The sequence below is a fragment of the Ictidomys tridecemlineatus genome, chromosome 2, assembly GCF_052094955.1.
Source record: "Ictidomys tridecemlineatus isolate mIctTri1 chromosome 2, mIctTri1.hap1, whole genome shotgun sequence".
Classification (NCBI taxonomy): Eukaryota; Metazoa; Chordata; class Mammalia; order Rodentia; family Sciuridae; genus Ictidomys; species Ictidomys tridecemlineatus.
Window position 1 is genome coordinate 176,609,007 of NC_135478.1, and position 17,904 is coordinate 176,626,910.

Below are 17,904 nucleotides of genomic sequence, written 5' to 3' on the forward strand. Positions count from 1 at the left end.
CTGTGGTTAAAGAAGTCCACAGGTTAATTCTGATTCTCTCCCTCCCTCCTCCACTGAATGATAAAAAAGATCATGTGCCTAAACCCTGATAAAAGATACAGATTCAGATGTGAAGAAACATAAAAATTAGAAGCAAGAAGCATCCAAAAAATAATCCACAGCAGGCACTATTTCTCAGATTGCATCTTTCCCTGAACTAAACTGTCCTCTGACATTTCTAAATGTGGCTTCCTGTGCATCATAATCATCTGGGGTGAGACTGAGCAAGCTCTTTGCCTGAGGCAATTATTATCCCCAAAGCTTGGTAAATGAAGCTACAGCTCCTCATTGGAATGCTCTGTTCCTTGTGAGCACCACACTTGGTGGGCACACTGTTCTGGAGACTGATGACGTCAGAAACCTTAAGCAAACAGGTCATCTGATTGAAAGGCACATTGCTGCAGTTATTTTCAGTAAACTACTCCTTTAAAAATATTTTCAACCTCTTGCATCTTATGTTTTAGATACAACTCTTGTAAGTAGCAAATAGATTTAAAATTTTTATCTTTCAACTGGCTGTATGTGTGTAGGGATATATAGGTACGTGTCATTCTCAGTGTGCATATACAATTTGTTTAGTCTTCACTATTTGTCTCCCGTTTTTCTCTCATTTGTTTCTTTGAAAAAATGAGCATCTTACCTTTTCCCATTTGAAAGTAACATATTTTATTTCTCTCCTGTTAGCTCAATATACATACAGATATTTACCACAGTCTAAAATTGATATATAACTTTAATCTCTTCCCAATAGTTTAAATGCTTTAGGTTAATTTTTTTGTAGCGTACTGGGGCTTGAACCCAAGGGTAGCTTATGACAGAGACATTCCCCATCCTTTTTCATTTTTTGAGACCAGGGCTTCACTAAGTTGCTGAGGCTGTCCTCAAACTTGTGATCCTCCTGCCTCAGTCTCATATATATATATATCACACACACATATATATACACACACATATGTATGTGTATGTATGAATAGATAAATAAATAATATAAATAAATAAATTTCAACAGCTCTGTGTTGGCAGGTCTCCTTTTTGGGACATTGCCTTGCCTTCTGGTTTCCATTGTTGTGGTTGAGAATTCAGTGATCTTCCTTAGAGTGTAATCTCTTTTTCTCTAGCATTTAGGGTCTTTGTGATTCCTGATTTAGTTTCACTATTACGTATCTGGGTATATGGGTTTAATTTATTCGCTTGGGATTCATTGTGCTTGAACTTTCAGATTATTGCTTCTCATTATTCGGGTTAAATCCTGAGCCCTTATTTCTTGAAGTACAGCCCCTGCCCCATTTTCTCTTCCTTTTTCAAAAGCTTTCCTGAGACTGATTTTAGGCTTTTTCACTTTCATGTTGCATAACACTTCATTTTTTCCATTTGCTTTGTGCCGCATTCTGCACACTTCCTTCTGATCTGTCTCCCAAGTCATCGGTTCCCTCACTGATCATTAATGTCAGTGTGTTTTATTTCCAAAGATTCTTTAAAAAAATTTTTTTTGTAGTTGTAGATGAACAGCATGCCTTTATTTTATTTATTTTTATGTGGTGCTGAGGATCAAACCCAGCGCCCCACACATGCAAGGCAAGCGCTCTGCCACTGAGTTACAGCCCCAGCCCTCCACAAATTCTTAATAATCACTTTTTCAAATCTTGTCATTTAAAATATTTCCTATTCCTTGTAAATGTTTTCAAGTTTTATTTGAATTTAAAGAATGTTATTTTGTAGCATTTCAATTTCAGTGTCTAAATCCTATGTGAATCTTTTTCCCCCCTATTCTCGCTAAACGTGTCTTATTTCCTTGTGTGTTTAACTTACTTTGGGAGCTGTTCATATTCCTTAGGAGATTATTTCGGGAATTCTGAGACTTACAATGAAAGTATCCTTTCAAGAGAGGGTTTGCTTTAACTTCTATCAGGCACACAGGGAACTCTGCTTGTTTTGTTCATCTAAGTGCATAGGTTAGGTTTTAGTAATATGCAGGGTATATGAACTTGAACTGCAAGGACCAGCTTGCGGTGACAATTTGTTAGATTTAACTAGCCAGTGCTAGAGCAATTTTTCTTAGGTTCCCTAAGGAACTGGAGGTAGACTTACTACTGGTTTAAGGATACCCCTTAAAGGAATGTCTTTCTGTTTAACATGTCTAGTCAGGCCCTAAAAACTGAAGCTCAGTCCCTAGGGTTCAATTCCCAGTACAAAAAAAGAAAAAAAAAAAAAAAGAAAAAGAAAAAGAAAAAAAAAAAAGAAAAAAAAAAGAAAAATTTAAAAATACTTTAGAAGTGTTTATCTTAAATCTCATTCATTTATTCAACAGACATTTGAATGTCTACTCTGTGCTGATGCAGAGGACACAGATAATTGCCCCATTTTAGGGACAGTCGTGGATTATAGCAGTGCTACTGTAGAATACACTCAATGCCTATGGCATAAACACGAGGCAAGGCAGTAATGGGGAGGAGACCAGAGCTGGTATTATGAAGGGAGTTATAGAATTTTTAAAAAATCAGAAAAATTGTTTTTGATTATTTTTTCTAAAGAATGACTCATTTTTCTCCGGATCGAACACAAATCAATATAAACCACCTTCAGGTGGGATCTGACCTCTGAGTTCATAGAGAAAAACCAAAGAGTAAGTTTGCACCCATCCTCTTCTTTCTTCTACAACAGAAGATGCACCTCCTCCATTTAACGGCAGTCCCCCCTCTCCAGTGTTTTGGATCCTAGTTTTCTCCTCCCTCTGGAATCCAAACCATCATAGGTCCCTTTTGTCTTATTCTCAACAACTCCCTCTTCCCTGGGCCCTTTTCCAAGATAAAAGCAGCATCTAGAGAGAGAGAGAGGGACACACTATTCTCCTTCTTCCTTTTATACCCGACTCACAGTTGTGTAAGGTAGCTTCTTTCTGACATTTGCCTTCTCTACTACCTAAATTGCCTCTAAGACACCAATTATTTCCAGGTGGCTAAATCCAGTAGCTGTTTTAAATTCTTCAGTCTATTTTATCTCTCAGTAGTCATCAACGCCTGAGCTGAAAAATTCTTCCTGTGGCATTTGTGACTTTACTCCTAATTTTCCTTTCACCTCATTAGCTATTGCTTGTCAGTCTCCATTTTCTGCTCATGCTCTGTCACTGAATCTTCAAGAATTACTCATGGTTTGGTCTTTTTTTTTTTTAATTGTAAATTGGCAGATTTTTTCTGCACCAGAGAGTAAATTATTTTAGGCTTTGCAGGACATATTTTGTATTGCAGCTACTCAACTCTGTCAGTGTAGCATGAAAGCAGCCAATGACTGAAACAAAATGAATGGCTTCTGGCTATGTTCCAATAAAAATATTTACAAAAATAGACAGTGGACTGGATTTGGCCTGTGCTCTACACTCTCCCCAGGAAGTCTCCTTTACTGTGCTTCTAATGAGCACCTATGCAAAGACATACCTGGAGATCTTTCAGGCCCCAATTCTTTATCTCCAATCACCTACTTACTATCTAGACTTAAAATGTTTTCCAGATATCCCAAACCTTAATAGAGGAATTGTGCTCTCGTCTCTTAAATGTGGTATCCTCCCCCAGTGTGTTCTAGTAAAAGGCACCGCTATCCATACATCTGCGTAAGGCAGAAAACAGCAATCACCTTGATACTTCCTCCTTTTTCTTGAACTGGGGAAAAGTTAAAAAAGGTCTGTAAATGGCATTACTTGAAGCACACAGTCAAATTTAACATTTCACTAATAGAGCTAAACTTTATTTCCATGTTATTACATGTTTATCTTTGATGTTGAATACATATTAGAATTGATTTAACATACAACTTGGGAGAAAATTTGACATTCTCCTCTGAATGGATTAAAAAGGAATGTAAAACTACAAAATACTTGTTTAAGTGTGAGTTCTAAATTATGGTAAACAGAACAATAAATACTTTGCTAGTTTTCTCTTTCTAGTTTTCCAAGATGGATTTCATTATAAAAAATTTTCATAACAATTTATTTCAAGAAAGGAAATAAGGGACAATCATAAAAACCATTTTTAAGTATAGGGTACAAATAAATTAAAGAGTCTTAACACAGAACTTCTACCTTCTAATTAAAATTATGAAATTGAGGGGGATTTGTTAATATCATTAATGTCATCTAATGATTTAAGCCCAGGTATGTAATTTGCTTTTGTAAGAAAGAGGCTGATTTAAGGGTGACACCAAGCACAGTTCTATTTGACATTCATGTTAACCATTTGGTACTCAGAATGGGCATCGCCAAATATTAAGTGCTCAGTGACAGAAATTCAGAACCAATTGATTTCAAGTGGCTCAGATAGAAGAGAATTAATCATTCCACCTCCTGCTTTATGGTTACGTACAGACAGCTTTTAGCATTCATTGAAAGTATCAAGACAAAGCTCCTCTAGATATTTTGAGCTACTGAAATTCAAAGAACAAAGAATACTGCCTGTAGCATAATTCCAATGTTCAACATGGACAAAATTATGGTGGTTACTGAAGTTGTTAATGATTATAAATTCAGTTTCTTTTAATTCTCTATAAGCCCCTTAGGACATTTCTGAAAAAAGGTATGCAGTGTCTCTAATACTATTAGTCTTTACTTAAGTACATTGTCATTAAAATTATTTTGTATCATGGGATTATAGAATGGAGACTCTTTATTAAAGTGAATGATGCTTTTGTTTTCCCTTAGAATCAGCTGCAAAAAGCTATATTCTTTCTAATGTCACTTACAAAAGACACTGAATAAAATATAACTCATCTTTCCTTAGATTGTTCTAGTGATAAAACATTTTCTCATCTAACTATTTAAGACAGATCATTTATGGCTTTTCAATTTTTAAAATTTCACACTTAATGTCATGTTGTTCAAGCTTTTCTACATCAGTCTTCTAGTATCAGATTCTTAAATCAGAAAGGACAAAAAGAGAGAAAAACTTCATTATCAATTATTTAGCCTCTTTTCCTTGAAAATCAATATTTCTCTTAAAATGCAAGGCATCCTCCTTTTCTTAGGACATGGGCCAGAAAACTTTGTTAGTTTGTGTAAAGGGCCATATTACAAACATTTCAGGCTTTGTGAACTTTGTGAACCATTTGGTATCTATCACAACTACTCAGCTTCTGTGTTGTAGTGGGAAAGCTCTCCAATGATAGGGAATTCCAAAAAAGGGAGCAGTCTACTAAATTTGGCCTCTGGGACAGAGTTAGCAAATCCCTGCCTTAGAACAAACTTAAATATATGAGAGTCATTTCAAAGAAACTGGTCTCTAGTCAGATGCAATGATTAACTCAGAACCCAGTAGTTAATCACTCTGAAAATTTTCATGTTGACACTTTAAATTTAGGCAACTCTGCATTTACTAACACTCAGGTCATCTGCTTTTCATTGGGGATAATTTAGCTTCATTTAAGAGCTTGTTTGAGTATTAGTTACTGAGGATTTAGTTTAAAATTAATAATGATGTCCATATAATTTAATATCCAATTTAATTTTTTAAAACCTTAATAGACTAAAAAAATTTAAAATAAGTATACTCATTATCCATTCCAGTGATTCATTTAAGACATACCAACTATAGAATATGAAAAATAAATTCAGAAGTGTAATTACTTTAAAATACACTACTTCCACTTCTGTCAATATTATACATTTATGTATATATTCTATAGTGGAAGCAGAAATTCTCTCTAAAAACATTATCTCCTTAAAATCTTGAGATGCATATTAGAGCTACAGGCAATATCTGACATACAAAATTGCAGTACAGGCCTTTCAAATTTGGCATTTCACTGGTACAATACAATGAATAGGTATATATCTGTACAGTGCCTAGACATTCTAGTAAAAGCCATTATTTTCTTTAATGTAGAATGATTAATTCATATTCTACAAGGGGCAGTGAGGTTAGTAATTCTATAGGGTATGTCCTGACATAATTTTCAAATTGTATAATAACACAAACAACTTTGTTAAGGCCATGTTTTATTTGCTGATTAATGGACAAAAGGCAATGTAATTTATTTTCAAGTATTTTCTTGAAAGTCTGTGCTCATAAAAATCATGAAAAGTTGGAAAGACTGTTAAATCACTGAAACTTTAAATATATCTTACACAATCTTGTTTGTACAAAAATACAAGTTAAATATAAACATAAAGCAATCATGATAATTTTATGCAAATCTGTTTTATGTGATCTTTAGTTATATATAAAAGTCTCGGTTCTGTTATTTGTGAAAAGATCAATACCAGATTGAGTTACTATCTATTGGCAAAGGGCCCTAAAAAGCTTACTTTAGCAGTAATCTTTTACATGGTTATGTGCATTTCCTAATTTGAGATCACTTAAACACTGGAAAAAAAAAAAAAAAAAAAAGAAGAAGAAGAAGGAGAAGAAGAAGAAAAGGGCAGTATGTCCATAAACCAACAAATAATTTGGCTATAATGTATCATAAAACACAAAGAAACCCCACACATCTGTACAATAAACATTATGTATTACATACATACAGGTGTATACATGCATGCACGCATGTGTACACACACACACACACACACACACACACACACACACACACACACACACACACACACCCAATCGTAAAACAGCCTAATGAGGTGCTGCTTCCAGTTCAATATTCAGCTGTGCATTTTTTCTTACTTCATCAAATGAATAGCTTTTTGTCACCTTCCCGTTCTTGAATACAGTATGGAGAAGATCCTGCAGAAATTAAGTTTAATGATTTTATTAATGAGACCATATTGTAAAATATTTGAATCATGCTGTGATGAATTTATCTAGATACATTTATCTAGAATTTATCTAGATGTTGATGGTGTTCAAATTACAATTTAAAGATTGCTATGATGTTACATTCTTAAGCCAGTTTTCTTAAAAGGAAAACCAAAAAAACATGGTTCATCAATTTTTTTTTTCTTCTGGCACATGAGTCTGGTTGCCTAGAAGAACCATGACTGTCACTGATAATCATTACTGACAGTGCACTAAAGAAATGCTAATACTACCAAACCCTTCTCTTGTTCCTGCCCAATCAACAGACTCAAAACTAGCAATCCAAAAGTTTAATAAATTGATTAGTCACTGAATTCTGGCCTGAAAAAAAAAATATCAAACCCAAAGCAAAAACAACAAAAATCATATATATATATATATATATATATATATATATATATATATATATATAATATATTTTTATCTCATGTACAGATGACTGAGTTTAAGACTCTTAGGTACTCTCAAGACACTGACAAATGCATTCACTGGACACAGACCCTGGTGAAAATGATGACTAAATTCATTCAGGTCTGATAAAGCCATTCCTGCCTAAGGAGTTATCTCTCTCTAATCTGAATTTTCCCACCTAGCCTGAAGGTACAGGATATTATATAGTAACTTTCAAATTATACTGCTCTAGCTATAGCATTTTCTTTCATAAATTTAAATAGAACCTATCAGGGAATGCTGATTCCTATTCATTAAAAATGTATGGATGATTATAAATAGATAAAAACTTCAGATGTTCTAGTGCATCATTCACACACTCATGGTCTTACTTAGTCTAAGTTACAAGTGACTAGTTCATCTGGATAGACTAATTAATCAAAATCTTGGTAGCTATAAAACCCAAAGAATTGACTATAGGCTATATATAAAGGAATCGAATTCTAAGTTTGATATACAAATCTGTATTTTTTTCCCTTAAAGTTATTTCATAGTTCTGGCTTAAAACCTATAAAAATATAATAAAAGTATCATGTGATAAGCAGCAAATTTGACACAATATAAAGAATCATAGCAGTAGTGCATTTATATTTAGTATCAACTATTCTGAGAATATGAATATTCACAAGTAGTTTCCTTCTAAAAATGAGGTTTTAAAAAATCTAGTGGCTTAAAACCCAGAACATTTATAACTTTGCAGTACACAAATATAAATGTACTTTTGTATGCTAAAAGCCATCAGATCAGATCAAGTAGACTACTTTGGCACATTATAAAATTTTCCCATTTGGTGAATGGGAGTCAGAAAACTATCAGAAAACTTGATTTAAGGAGTCACCATTTATTAGCTATGTAGTCTGAATCAACTTACTGCTTTCACATTTTACCCTACTAAGGTAACACAGCTTTCCTTTTTCAGCTCCTACAGTTGTTATGTGAGTCGAGTCAGACTAAAGAAAATCATCTGAGCTGGATACTATTAAGTTTAAAAAACAAAAATTACTTTAAAAAACATTTTAAAATTTGAATAGCCCCTCCATTATCTATTAAAATTACCAACACTTCACTATAATGCAAATAGCTTTGACAAGTCTAAGAATAGCATCCTTTTAAGTATTATTCAGAAATGATTCACTGTTGACAGTAGGATTAAGACCAAATAAACACAAGCTTGTTAAAGGTTATCAATCACTACCATGATGCTGGCCACTACGTGAAAAAACTCTCAATTACATAAATGTCACAGACTGCTGTGAAAACAATTTAACAAAAACTAATCTTATTAATTTGGAGAACCAATCAACTAATGTTAAAAAAAAATCAGTACAGATACATACGTGACCATATTCCTCAAGATCTCCTTTTCCTTCCTCAAGTGTAACAAAATTCCCTGCTGGTGTCCTATGTAAAGATAATCGGCCCTTTTTGGACCTTTTGTTGGGATCAGCAACTGGGTCCTTGAAGACATTAATCTGCAGTACACATTAAGAAAACGAAGACTAATCAGAAATGTCTATCAAACTTTCACTTAAGACAGTGCTTGTTAGTGTGTTCTGAAGGATAGTCATCTGTTACGAAAAAAAGGTATGAAAAGAGTTCAAATCTAATATATCCTTTCTTACCACTAGAAAGAATATCAGTTAATATATCTTTGAGAATTCTTAACATGTGACCCTTATATTACAAATCATTTTTAAACTGATGCTAAATATAGCATACACATGCTATTGAAAAATATTCAACCATGTCACCTCCACCCCAAACACACACACACACACACACATACATTTATGTACTCTATTTGTAGAGTAGATCTAGGATGTTACCAAGGTAAAGGCTTTCCTACTTTATAACCTTCCCCTTGTTGCTTTTTGCGTTACCTGGTTAATAGCAAAAACAAAAATATTAGAACAGAGTGTTTGTTTTGTGATGAGAAAGACAGGAGGCAAAATATAATAGATGTAAACAGCAATGGCAGTAGAATGAGAAGCAACAGATAAGCCAAGCCCCAAAACCCTGATGGAAAGGAGTACACAGGGAACCAACTCAGGTCTTCTTCAGAGTTTTTAGCTTCCCCAACCCATTGCTCCACAGACTCCCCAGCCCTCAAGAAGCTATGGAATACTAGGGAGATGATTGTTCAGTTGTTGGCTACCAAACATGATTATATCAAAACCAGAATCTCCTAAAAGGGTGCTGACAGTGATTACATACTTGCTTATCCTTAATATATTGTGGCCAGATTAGCTGACATTCCCAAATACAGTCAAATTCTTGATACAAAAGTATACAGTAAAGCAGAGAGAAATGACTGATCTGCATTTTCTCTTAAACAATCTTACATGTTATTGTTCCTTCTTTATCCAAGTCTCTTTTGTTCTCCTTTGTCATGTTATTACCTAATGTTAGTACCTGACAATATATTAAAAGTTCAGGAACATATATCCTTTTGGACTATTCCATTCAAAAACTGTTCTCTGCCTAGCTACATTAAAAAGGTGATAACAAAGGAATAAAAGTTGAAGAACATACCCCAAGGCCATTAGTTACAACATAGCTACACTTGAAGGAACAATTCAAGAGATCTCTTGTTAACTTCTGTAGCAAAGCTCCACCAGAACCAAAGGAAACATTTTCAATACTCCACTTTTTTTGTTTCATGCCTTCTACGATCTAGAAGATTAAAAACAAACAAATAAGAACCTAAGCAATTTAGAAGCGATTATTTCCAAAGAACAATGTTAATGAATGAAGCATCCTAGATCAGTTTGGAAAGCCAACAATTAGGTAAGAATAAGGTCTAGATAGTTATTTTCCACATCCTCTTTAAAGACCTGCCCACCCCCCTCCCCCAAAGGCTGCCTGAGATGAATATGAGCTGATGAGGGTGTGGGGAGGGAAATGGATGATTTCATTTACAGTATGTGAATCTGTGTTGTTGCTGTCATTGTGGGGGTGAGAAAACTGGCTATAAATATCTTCAGTTAACCAAATGATCATCTCTCACCCACCTCAAGTTATCTGCCTAGATGCCAGCCACAAGAGCCCTGGTACCAAACATTTGTCTCAAATTACTGGACTCTGGGAATGACTCTAATCATCACAACACATTGTGTTACTGAATGTCATACGTTAAATCAATAGCTACTGGTGGTAAAAGAGTACTCTCCTACACAAACAGTTGTGATATCAACAGAATAAATCACCCTGGCTGGAGCTCCAGTGTCATAAACAAAATTATGAACTGATGCTATAGGTATTAAGATACATTATTAGATCATTTTGGGGAGAATGACTATCTAGTTAGCTAGAGAGATCTGCACGACATTCAGTTCTGGTGGTTAAAACAGTTCTTTTAAGGGACAAATAAATTTAAAATTGCATTAAAAATTTGTTTCTTGTTAATAGCATCTCTTCTGAATAGGGTTTATTTACATAGCTTTTGCCCTCTTTAACACATCTCATCACTTTTATAATAGAAGGCAGCAAGTGAAATTTAGTAACCAAATGAAATTTAGTTACCATTCCTTTAATCTCATGAAAATAGCCGAAGTTGTAGTAAATGGAAGGGTTAGTTCTGTTTTATTTAAAAAGAACTTTCAAAAGTGATCAGAAAGCCAGAAGCAAGTTTAATAGCTTTATGTGGATTATTAAAACAAATCTACCACTTTCCCCTGAATTATCAAGTCTGAAATTGACTATTTGTTTTTGACTTTGCAAAGGTAAGACCAAAAATAACCCAAGCACACCTTTAACCCACATTAAGAAATGAAACTTCATTTAAAAATTCCAACCCATCTAAATTCTCCTCTTTTTATGTACTAGAAGAATATAGTTTTCAATTGGAAGAATCAAGATGGAAATATACACAGTTTAAAGTGATTCTTTAGGCTGTGCACAAATCCAATCTCTTTGTCTTTATTATTGTATACAAACCCAAAAAAGTACTTAAGCCCCTGAATTCATATTTATTTTTCACTGAGATGGCTATGAACAAAGAGAATTTTAGTATGGGAGAAATGCGAAGAATAGAGCAGAAAGAGGGAGGAAAAGAAAAGGAAACAGGCAGATAAAGGGTAAAATGGTTATAGTAAAATATGGAGAAAAAATAGTTTCAGACTGTCCCCTGATTTTACATGTGTTCCAGAAGCACAATGATGAGGAAATGACAAAAAATAGTATCATCTAATATCACTATATTTCAGGTCAAGTTTCTTTACCAAAAGTTATAAAAATTAAATGCTTTGGTGCTAAAGTTAATTTTTCTGTTAATGTGAAATTATAACTGGGGAAAAATTACTATTTGAACAGATTTACACAAACAGGAAACCTGATTAGAAATGAATTGACAAGATACCACTCTTAAGATACTAATCTTTTGTTGAATATATTTTCTTATTTCATATACAAGGTATCTAACTTAACTAAAGTCATTATGCCATTAGGATTTAATTATTTTTTTCTCATCATGACCATGCAGCTGAATCATGTGTTACAATGTGCAAGTGCTTTTGCAATATTTTATATGTATATGTTTGAAATATATTATATATTTTTTTATATAATTAAAAAATAATTTGTTCATAAGTTTACATAAAATCAATGTTTTTCTATTAAGTCTCTGAACCAAAATTGTAAGGCTTGGAAATTACAACGAATGTAGAGAAAAGAGTTCCAAAAGAAGAATAATAGTCTAGCTAATGGGGAACAAAGAAAAAAATGTTGACCTATGCATAAAATAATAAGATATCATGAGCCTGGGAAGGAAAATGTTTAAAATATGTTAACTTCAGAAAAATATTCCTCTTGACAACTCAGAATTCAATACTATTTTAATATCATTAGTGAACCACTCCAATGGAGAGATTCAATGACACCAAGTCGAGAATGAATCCCTAACTGAAACCAACAGAGAAGATGAGTACTTAGTATTCTGGCCAATACAAAAGAGATTTTGCCTCTTTTCCTAAATAAGCAGATTCATTTTGGCACACAGTGGAACACAGGGGGCTGGATGACACAAGAGTAAATAGCAAAGTCTCAGAGTGAGGCAGATGGTCAAGAAGAGAAAGGAGTTGTTTCAAATAAAGCAGATTTTTCATTTGTCAAAATTCAGGTATCTAATTCAGCATATGTACAAAGTAAAACTGCTAGATGAATTCCTGCTTCTAAAAACAGGAAACACCTCCAATATGAAGAAATCAAGTATTATTTTTTAGGTTACGCCACAAGCCAAGTTTCTTTATTTTTCTTATATCCCATGAATACTTTTGTGACACAAATCTACTCAATTCTAACTGTTCTGTTTAAGGTTTCAACAATGTCAGAGTATCTCAGTATTCTTGTTCATCTAGTTAAAAAATAAGAAAGTTTTTTAAGCTGATTCTCTAATTTGTTTAAAAAACAAGGGGGGAAAAGAAATGGCAAAGCCAAAAAGCTTTGATTTTTAGAGGGAAGTTCAAGGTATCCTGATTACAAAACCCAGCTTAAATAGATGACTATCAGAAGGATGAGGGGGAGGCGTAGGCAATGGGAAGAGCCCCTAGCTAACAGATTTTTGAAATGGGTTACCGAACATTGCCCATGTTCCTTCACTGGAAGGGGGAGAAGCATGTGTGAAGGTACTTGCTAGGGTGTCTCCAAGGCAGGTATGATTAATAGTACTTAACCGCCACTGGGACAAGTACCTGTCAGTTCAAATGAAGGAAGGGGACAACAGCAATTAAATGTGCTGGTGGGGATCTCTATATTCAAAGTTTCCCACTGCAGACTCTCTTGCACATCTCCCTCCATTTTTCACATAAAAACTTCTAATGTCTTAACGCTCAATGTCTTAGGAAAGCTGAGGGAGTTCCCACCTTTTTTGAGCAATTTTGGGAGAGGTGGTGAAAAAAACTTCATTTCTGTTATTGAGAGGAAGATCAATTAGACTCCTCACTTTGGAACTCTTAATACACACCTCCACAGAAATAAAGTTTGTTATACATCACAGCTCTCATTTTTCAAATTAATCTTTGGAAAACTTTATAATTCACATTCTGACCCTATTCTACCCACACCAAACTCTTTTAAACAGAAAAATCCTCCAATAACTTATGCTACACATCTTATACCACCCAAGACTGGAAGACATCAAAATGTCAGATTTATGGTAGTACACAGTCCACATTATGTTCTTAGTGAGAGCCTTAATTTTTATGGAGTACTAGGGTATTATTTTAATTATAGATCCTAAGCTTATTTAATGAAATGAAGAGGCAAAAGTTAAGTAACACAATAGTTGACTGCATTTAATAACAGTGATGACAATCAATCCTTAATTTAGAAGAGTTGACAAACCATTTCATAATTTCTGAAAAAAAGCACCTATTAATATCATTTAAGTTTTATATTGTTAAGGAAGGAGCAGCTCCCTTCTATGAAAACCAGACTTTATGAAAACAATCACAAACTTTTGTTTTATATTACAAGGAATATTCCTGGACTGACAGTGATAAAGTCTTTAGAATCACTATCCAGGGTGGCCAATGAGGACTAGAAGAGTACGTATGCTTTGACTGGTATTTCTATATTTTAAGCTACTGTTACTCCTAAACTTTAGGAAATGCACAGAAAAGACACATACCATCATAAACACTTATGTAAGACTTACAATTATATTTAAATTAACATGTTTATCAAACAAATACAAAGTTTAATTATAAGGACTTCCTTATTGGAACACCTACCTCTTGTAAGGTGTTAATATCTACTCCATCCCCTTGGATAACTCTAAGATAAGGTGGCAGCAACTTGTAGCCCTTTGAGTTCTCAGTAACAGGAAACTTCTTACCTAAAATATCCAAAACCTGTATGAAAAAACACATGCAACAAAAATAACTGAAACTGAAAAAAAGTATAAAAACTTTAGAGGTATGTTATTTCCATCATAAAGTATTTCAAACAGTTTTTTTTCCTTTATATCTTTTCAAATTACAAAGATTCAAGGAAGAAAATCCTCATTATTAGATTAAAACAAATATTTTAAAGAAGTATGTAAAGCATGATTCAACAAACTCATGATTATACATTTGATTCAGCCCTTGTCCTCCATACTATGCTAAGATGTTAGAAAGAATGAATACATACTCCCATTATTTGGCTAGGCAATGCAAGCACTTGGCTCTTTTCTGTGAATTTTTGAAATCATATACCAATGAGAGTAGAGACATATATATTATATTTTATTCTGCTTGTGTCCAAGTTTTGTTTGGCTTAATTTTGTTTGATGTAACTCAAATATAAATCCATTTGAATTACAAAATTCAAAGAAATTGTGATTGACAAAGTTGGAAATGAAGCATATAAATGCATAGTTTCTCTCAGGTCCTCCTTTCCTCTATTAAAGCCAAATCGCATAATATAGGCAAACCATCCTACTCATTCATTAACTATTTAAAAGTTTTGTAGCAGTTGAAATACTTAAAACAGATTAAAATTTCTTGGAAAACTTGGTCAGAGATAGAAAATACATACAAGGCAGCCCCTCCCATCCCTTCTTTTTCTTAAATGAGCTGATTTAAATATCCTGATAATGAGAAAATTCCAAATAGATAACGTGTGTGTGTGTGTGTCCCGGGGATCGAACTCAGGGGTACTCGATCACTGAGCCACATCCTCAGCCCTATTTTATATTTTATTTAGAAACAGTGTCTCACTGAGTTGCTTAGTGCCTTGCTTTCTGGATTTGAACTCGTGATCCTCCTGCCTCAGTCTCCTGAGCTGCTGGGATTAGAGGCACACATCACCTCGCCCAGCTCAATCTGTTCTTTTAACTAGTTGTGTACATTTTTACTATGTAATAAAAAGGTCAAGCCCCATTTGGCTTGCTAAAACCAAATATTTCAGGCTAAGACAAGACTTTCAGAGTGGCTTATCATTTAATAGAAAAAGGCCTCCTTGTAGCTAAGACCCTCTTCACAAGGGGTAATTTATCATATGTTCATTAGCTGAGAAAGTGGGAAAGTAGGAAAGCTGCAGTCAAAAGACCTATAGTGGATCCTTGCTCCTTATTTTTCATGTTGTGTGACCTTGAGCAAGTCACTTTAACTCTAAGCCTCTGTTTCTTCTTTTATAACAGAGAAAATAATGTTTATTATAGGACTTTTGATGACATTAAATGACACATTTTAATGTAAGGCACCTATCTCCTACAATCTTTTTCTAGTAGGAGGCATTTATTAATCCTGCTCTTATTAGTGCTTTTTGAAAGCAATCAAGTCCTAAACACTGGAAGAAAAAAAAAAAAAAAGCAATATCACTACATTATCAGCAGTATTGCAAAAGAATTACTACTGGAAAAGTAATTTTAAATCATATTTATTCCACATCACCTTGCACATATTTCTCACAACAACTTCAAAGGTAAAACAATGATTTGTGATAAAACAAAGAAACCATACACTTGGTGCCCAAAACACAGGATTACAATGGTAATGCCATTAACTGAATTTGAAGGAACACAGGAAAGAAATGATCAATTCAGCAGTAACTACTTGATAGTATAAAAGTAACCCATAACTCTTGGTATCCTTTCTCTGTTATTATTGTGTGACCTTGGGCAAATCTATTACTCTCTCTGGGCTGTAATTCTTAAAAAAAAAGGAGACTGATCCATAAAGCTCTGAAATGATGTGGGTATAAATTAAAAGTAGTGTTGATGCAGTTGGTCTACAGGCATTTTAATGATCAAGTTACATATTAAAATTTACCTTTAATACAGTGTCAAGAGGATTTCCAGAATCAGGTCTGATTATTAGTGGTGCCTCTGTACTTCTTGATACTATTAAATGTCTTAGATCTTCACCCCATATTTTTTCACACGCATTATAAATGTCATAGCTATCGCTGACCACAGATACAGGCACTGATGAAAACTGTGTTACTATATGTTCAAAAGCATCTTTTTCATGGTCTTTCCCCCAAGCTGTTATGGTACTAGAAAACAAAATGAAAATACAGATTTACTTAGTAACACATTATCTACTCCTGAAGCACCATTAACCATATCTTATGTTTACTATCTACATCAACAACACCACAGAGAAGGTGAGGGATTTAATTTATGAATGCATGTCATAAGGTAAACGTAATATTTGGGACAGATTTTCTCTTGGCCAATTTGTTTTCAGCAATTTCAAGTAACCTTATTTGGTTTTAGTAGTTATTAAGTTACTGGCTCTTAAGTCATATTCAACCAAATTAAAAACTTTTTGTTGTTGTTGTTTTGGGGGGGTTGTTGGTATTCCTCAATCTATTCTTTAAAATCAATAAGCTAAAAAGTCCTTGCTAAATGTCCTCCATACTTTATGCCAAGATATTACAAAGAATGAATACATATTCCCATTATTTTTCTAGGCAATGCAAGCACTTGGCCCTCTTCCATGAAGTTTTGAAACTACCAATGATAGTAGGAACATTTTTTTTAACCTTTCAAAATCTTATATTTAGAGGCACTTATTCTGTAAGTTTCATACATACAGTCAGCTAACTGTTGTATCTTCAAATGGGCAATTAACAGGCAGTCATTTATTTCGCTTACAGATTATCTATTAGTAATTAATACATGCCCAAGGAACAAGAATTTTAATGTTTATTTGGGGCAAAACATAATTAAGATGGGAAATAAAGTATGAGAGTTTCATACTATTGGGCAAGAATGACTAGCATGATTTTTTTGCAATTTCCTCAGTAATGGTTTTTATTGAATAGATTTAATAACTCATATATAATTATAAACATTTGATGCTTAATATATAATTTTAAAAATTCTTAAACTGAATTTAGTAATGAATTTGAAAATATTATTTCCAGCTTCTTATGTCAGTCAATTTTTTTTCCTTTCTAATTTTCTAGTCTCAGTGACTCTCTCTGTTCTTTTTTTTTAATCTGTTCTCTTCTGTGAAATAATAGAAAGTGTGAAAGCTTATTCATTATACAGCCCATATAAGTATAAATTTGCCTTAAAACTGTTTAAAGAGCTATACTAATTTAAATTTGCAATTGCCATTTTATATAATTCTTTTTCTAAAGGACTGGAAATTAGCATTTTTTTCACATACTGTTAGTAGTAAGCTGGGAGTAGCTGAGTGCAGGCCCATGTCAGGCCTATAAAGGCCTAGCTACCCAGAGACTAGTCTTGTCTAAAGTTAATTAAGGGCTCATTTATATAAAAATTATTTAATAGTGAACACTCTCAGAAACTACAGAGCTGTCAGTTGCTGTGATGTTAGCTGTCTACTTCATGCAAGCAACTGAAGGCTAAAGAGAAAAGTTAAGATATTCAGAATGCTACTGTCCTCTTTCTGAGAGAATTCAGCCCAATAAACACCAACTCTAATGAATTTTTACAATGTAAGAATAAACCTGCAGTTAGAGGTCATTGCTTATTCAGATACTGTTCTCCAAAGTTATATCAATACAGTCATCTAACTCTGCTACTAATGATGTGTACCATGTCTAACAAACAACTGACTTTTAGTCCTCATGTTACTTGCTTTCTCCATGGTACGTGAACATCCCAGAAGCACTCTTTCCCCTGACTTCAATGATATCTCTCACATTTAATTTTTTCCCATTTCTATGATTC

At 33.7% G+C, this 17,904-nt stretch overlaps 1 protein-coding gene across 2 annotated transcripts in view; it reads right to left on the reverse strand.

The window, feature by feature from the left end:
- Nucleotides 1-3,748: 3,748 nt before the first annotated feature.
- The window catches only part of Nampt (nicotinamide phosphoribosyltransferase), a 37,508-nt gene continuing 23,352 nt past the window's right edge, over nucleotides 3,749-17,904 (reverse strand). The window contains exons 7-11 of one of the 2 annotated variants that reach the window (XM_078040235.1): nucleotides 16,028-16,253; nucleotides 14,006-14,125; nucleotides 9,810-9,950; nucleotides 8,615-8,749; nucleotides 3,749-6,755 (exon numbers count right to left, since the gene is read on the reverse strand). In XM_078040235.1, the coding sequence (XP_077896361.1) occupies nucleotides 6,645-6,755; nucleotides 8,615-8,749; nucleotides 9,810-9,950; nucleotides 14,006-14,125; nucleotides 16,028-16,253 (733 nt within the window). In that variant the 3' untranslated portion in view covers nucleotides 3,749-6,644. The remainder of the gene's footprint in view (nucleotides 6,756-8,614; nucleotides 8,750-9,809; nucleotides 9,951-14,005; nucleotides 14,126-16,027; nucleotides 16,254-17,904) is intronic. The other variant, XM_078040236.1, reaches the window with a different exon arrangement.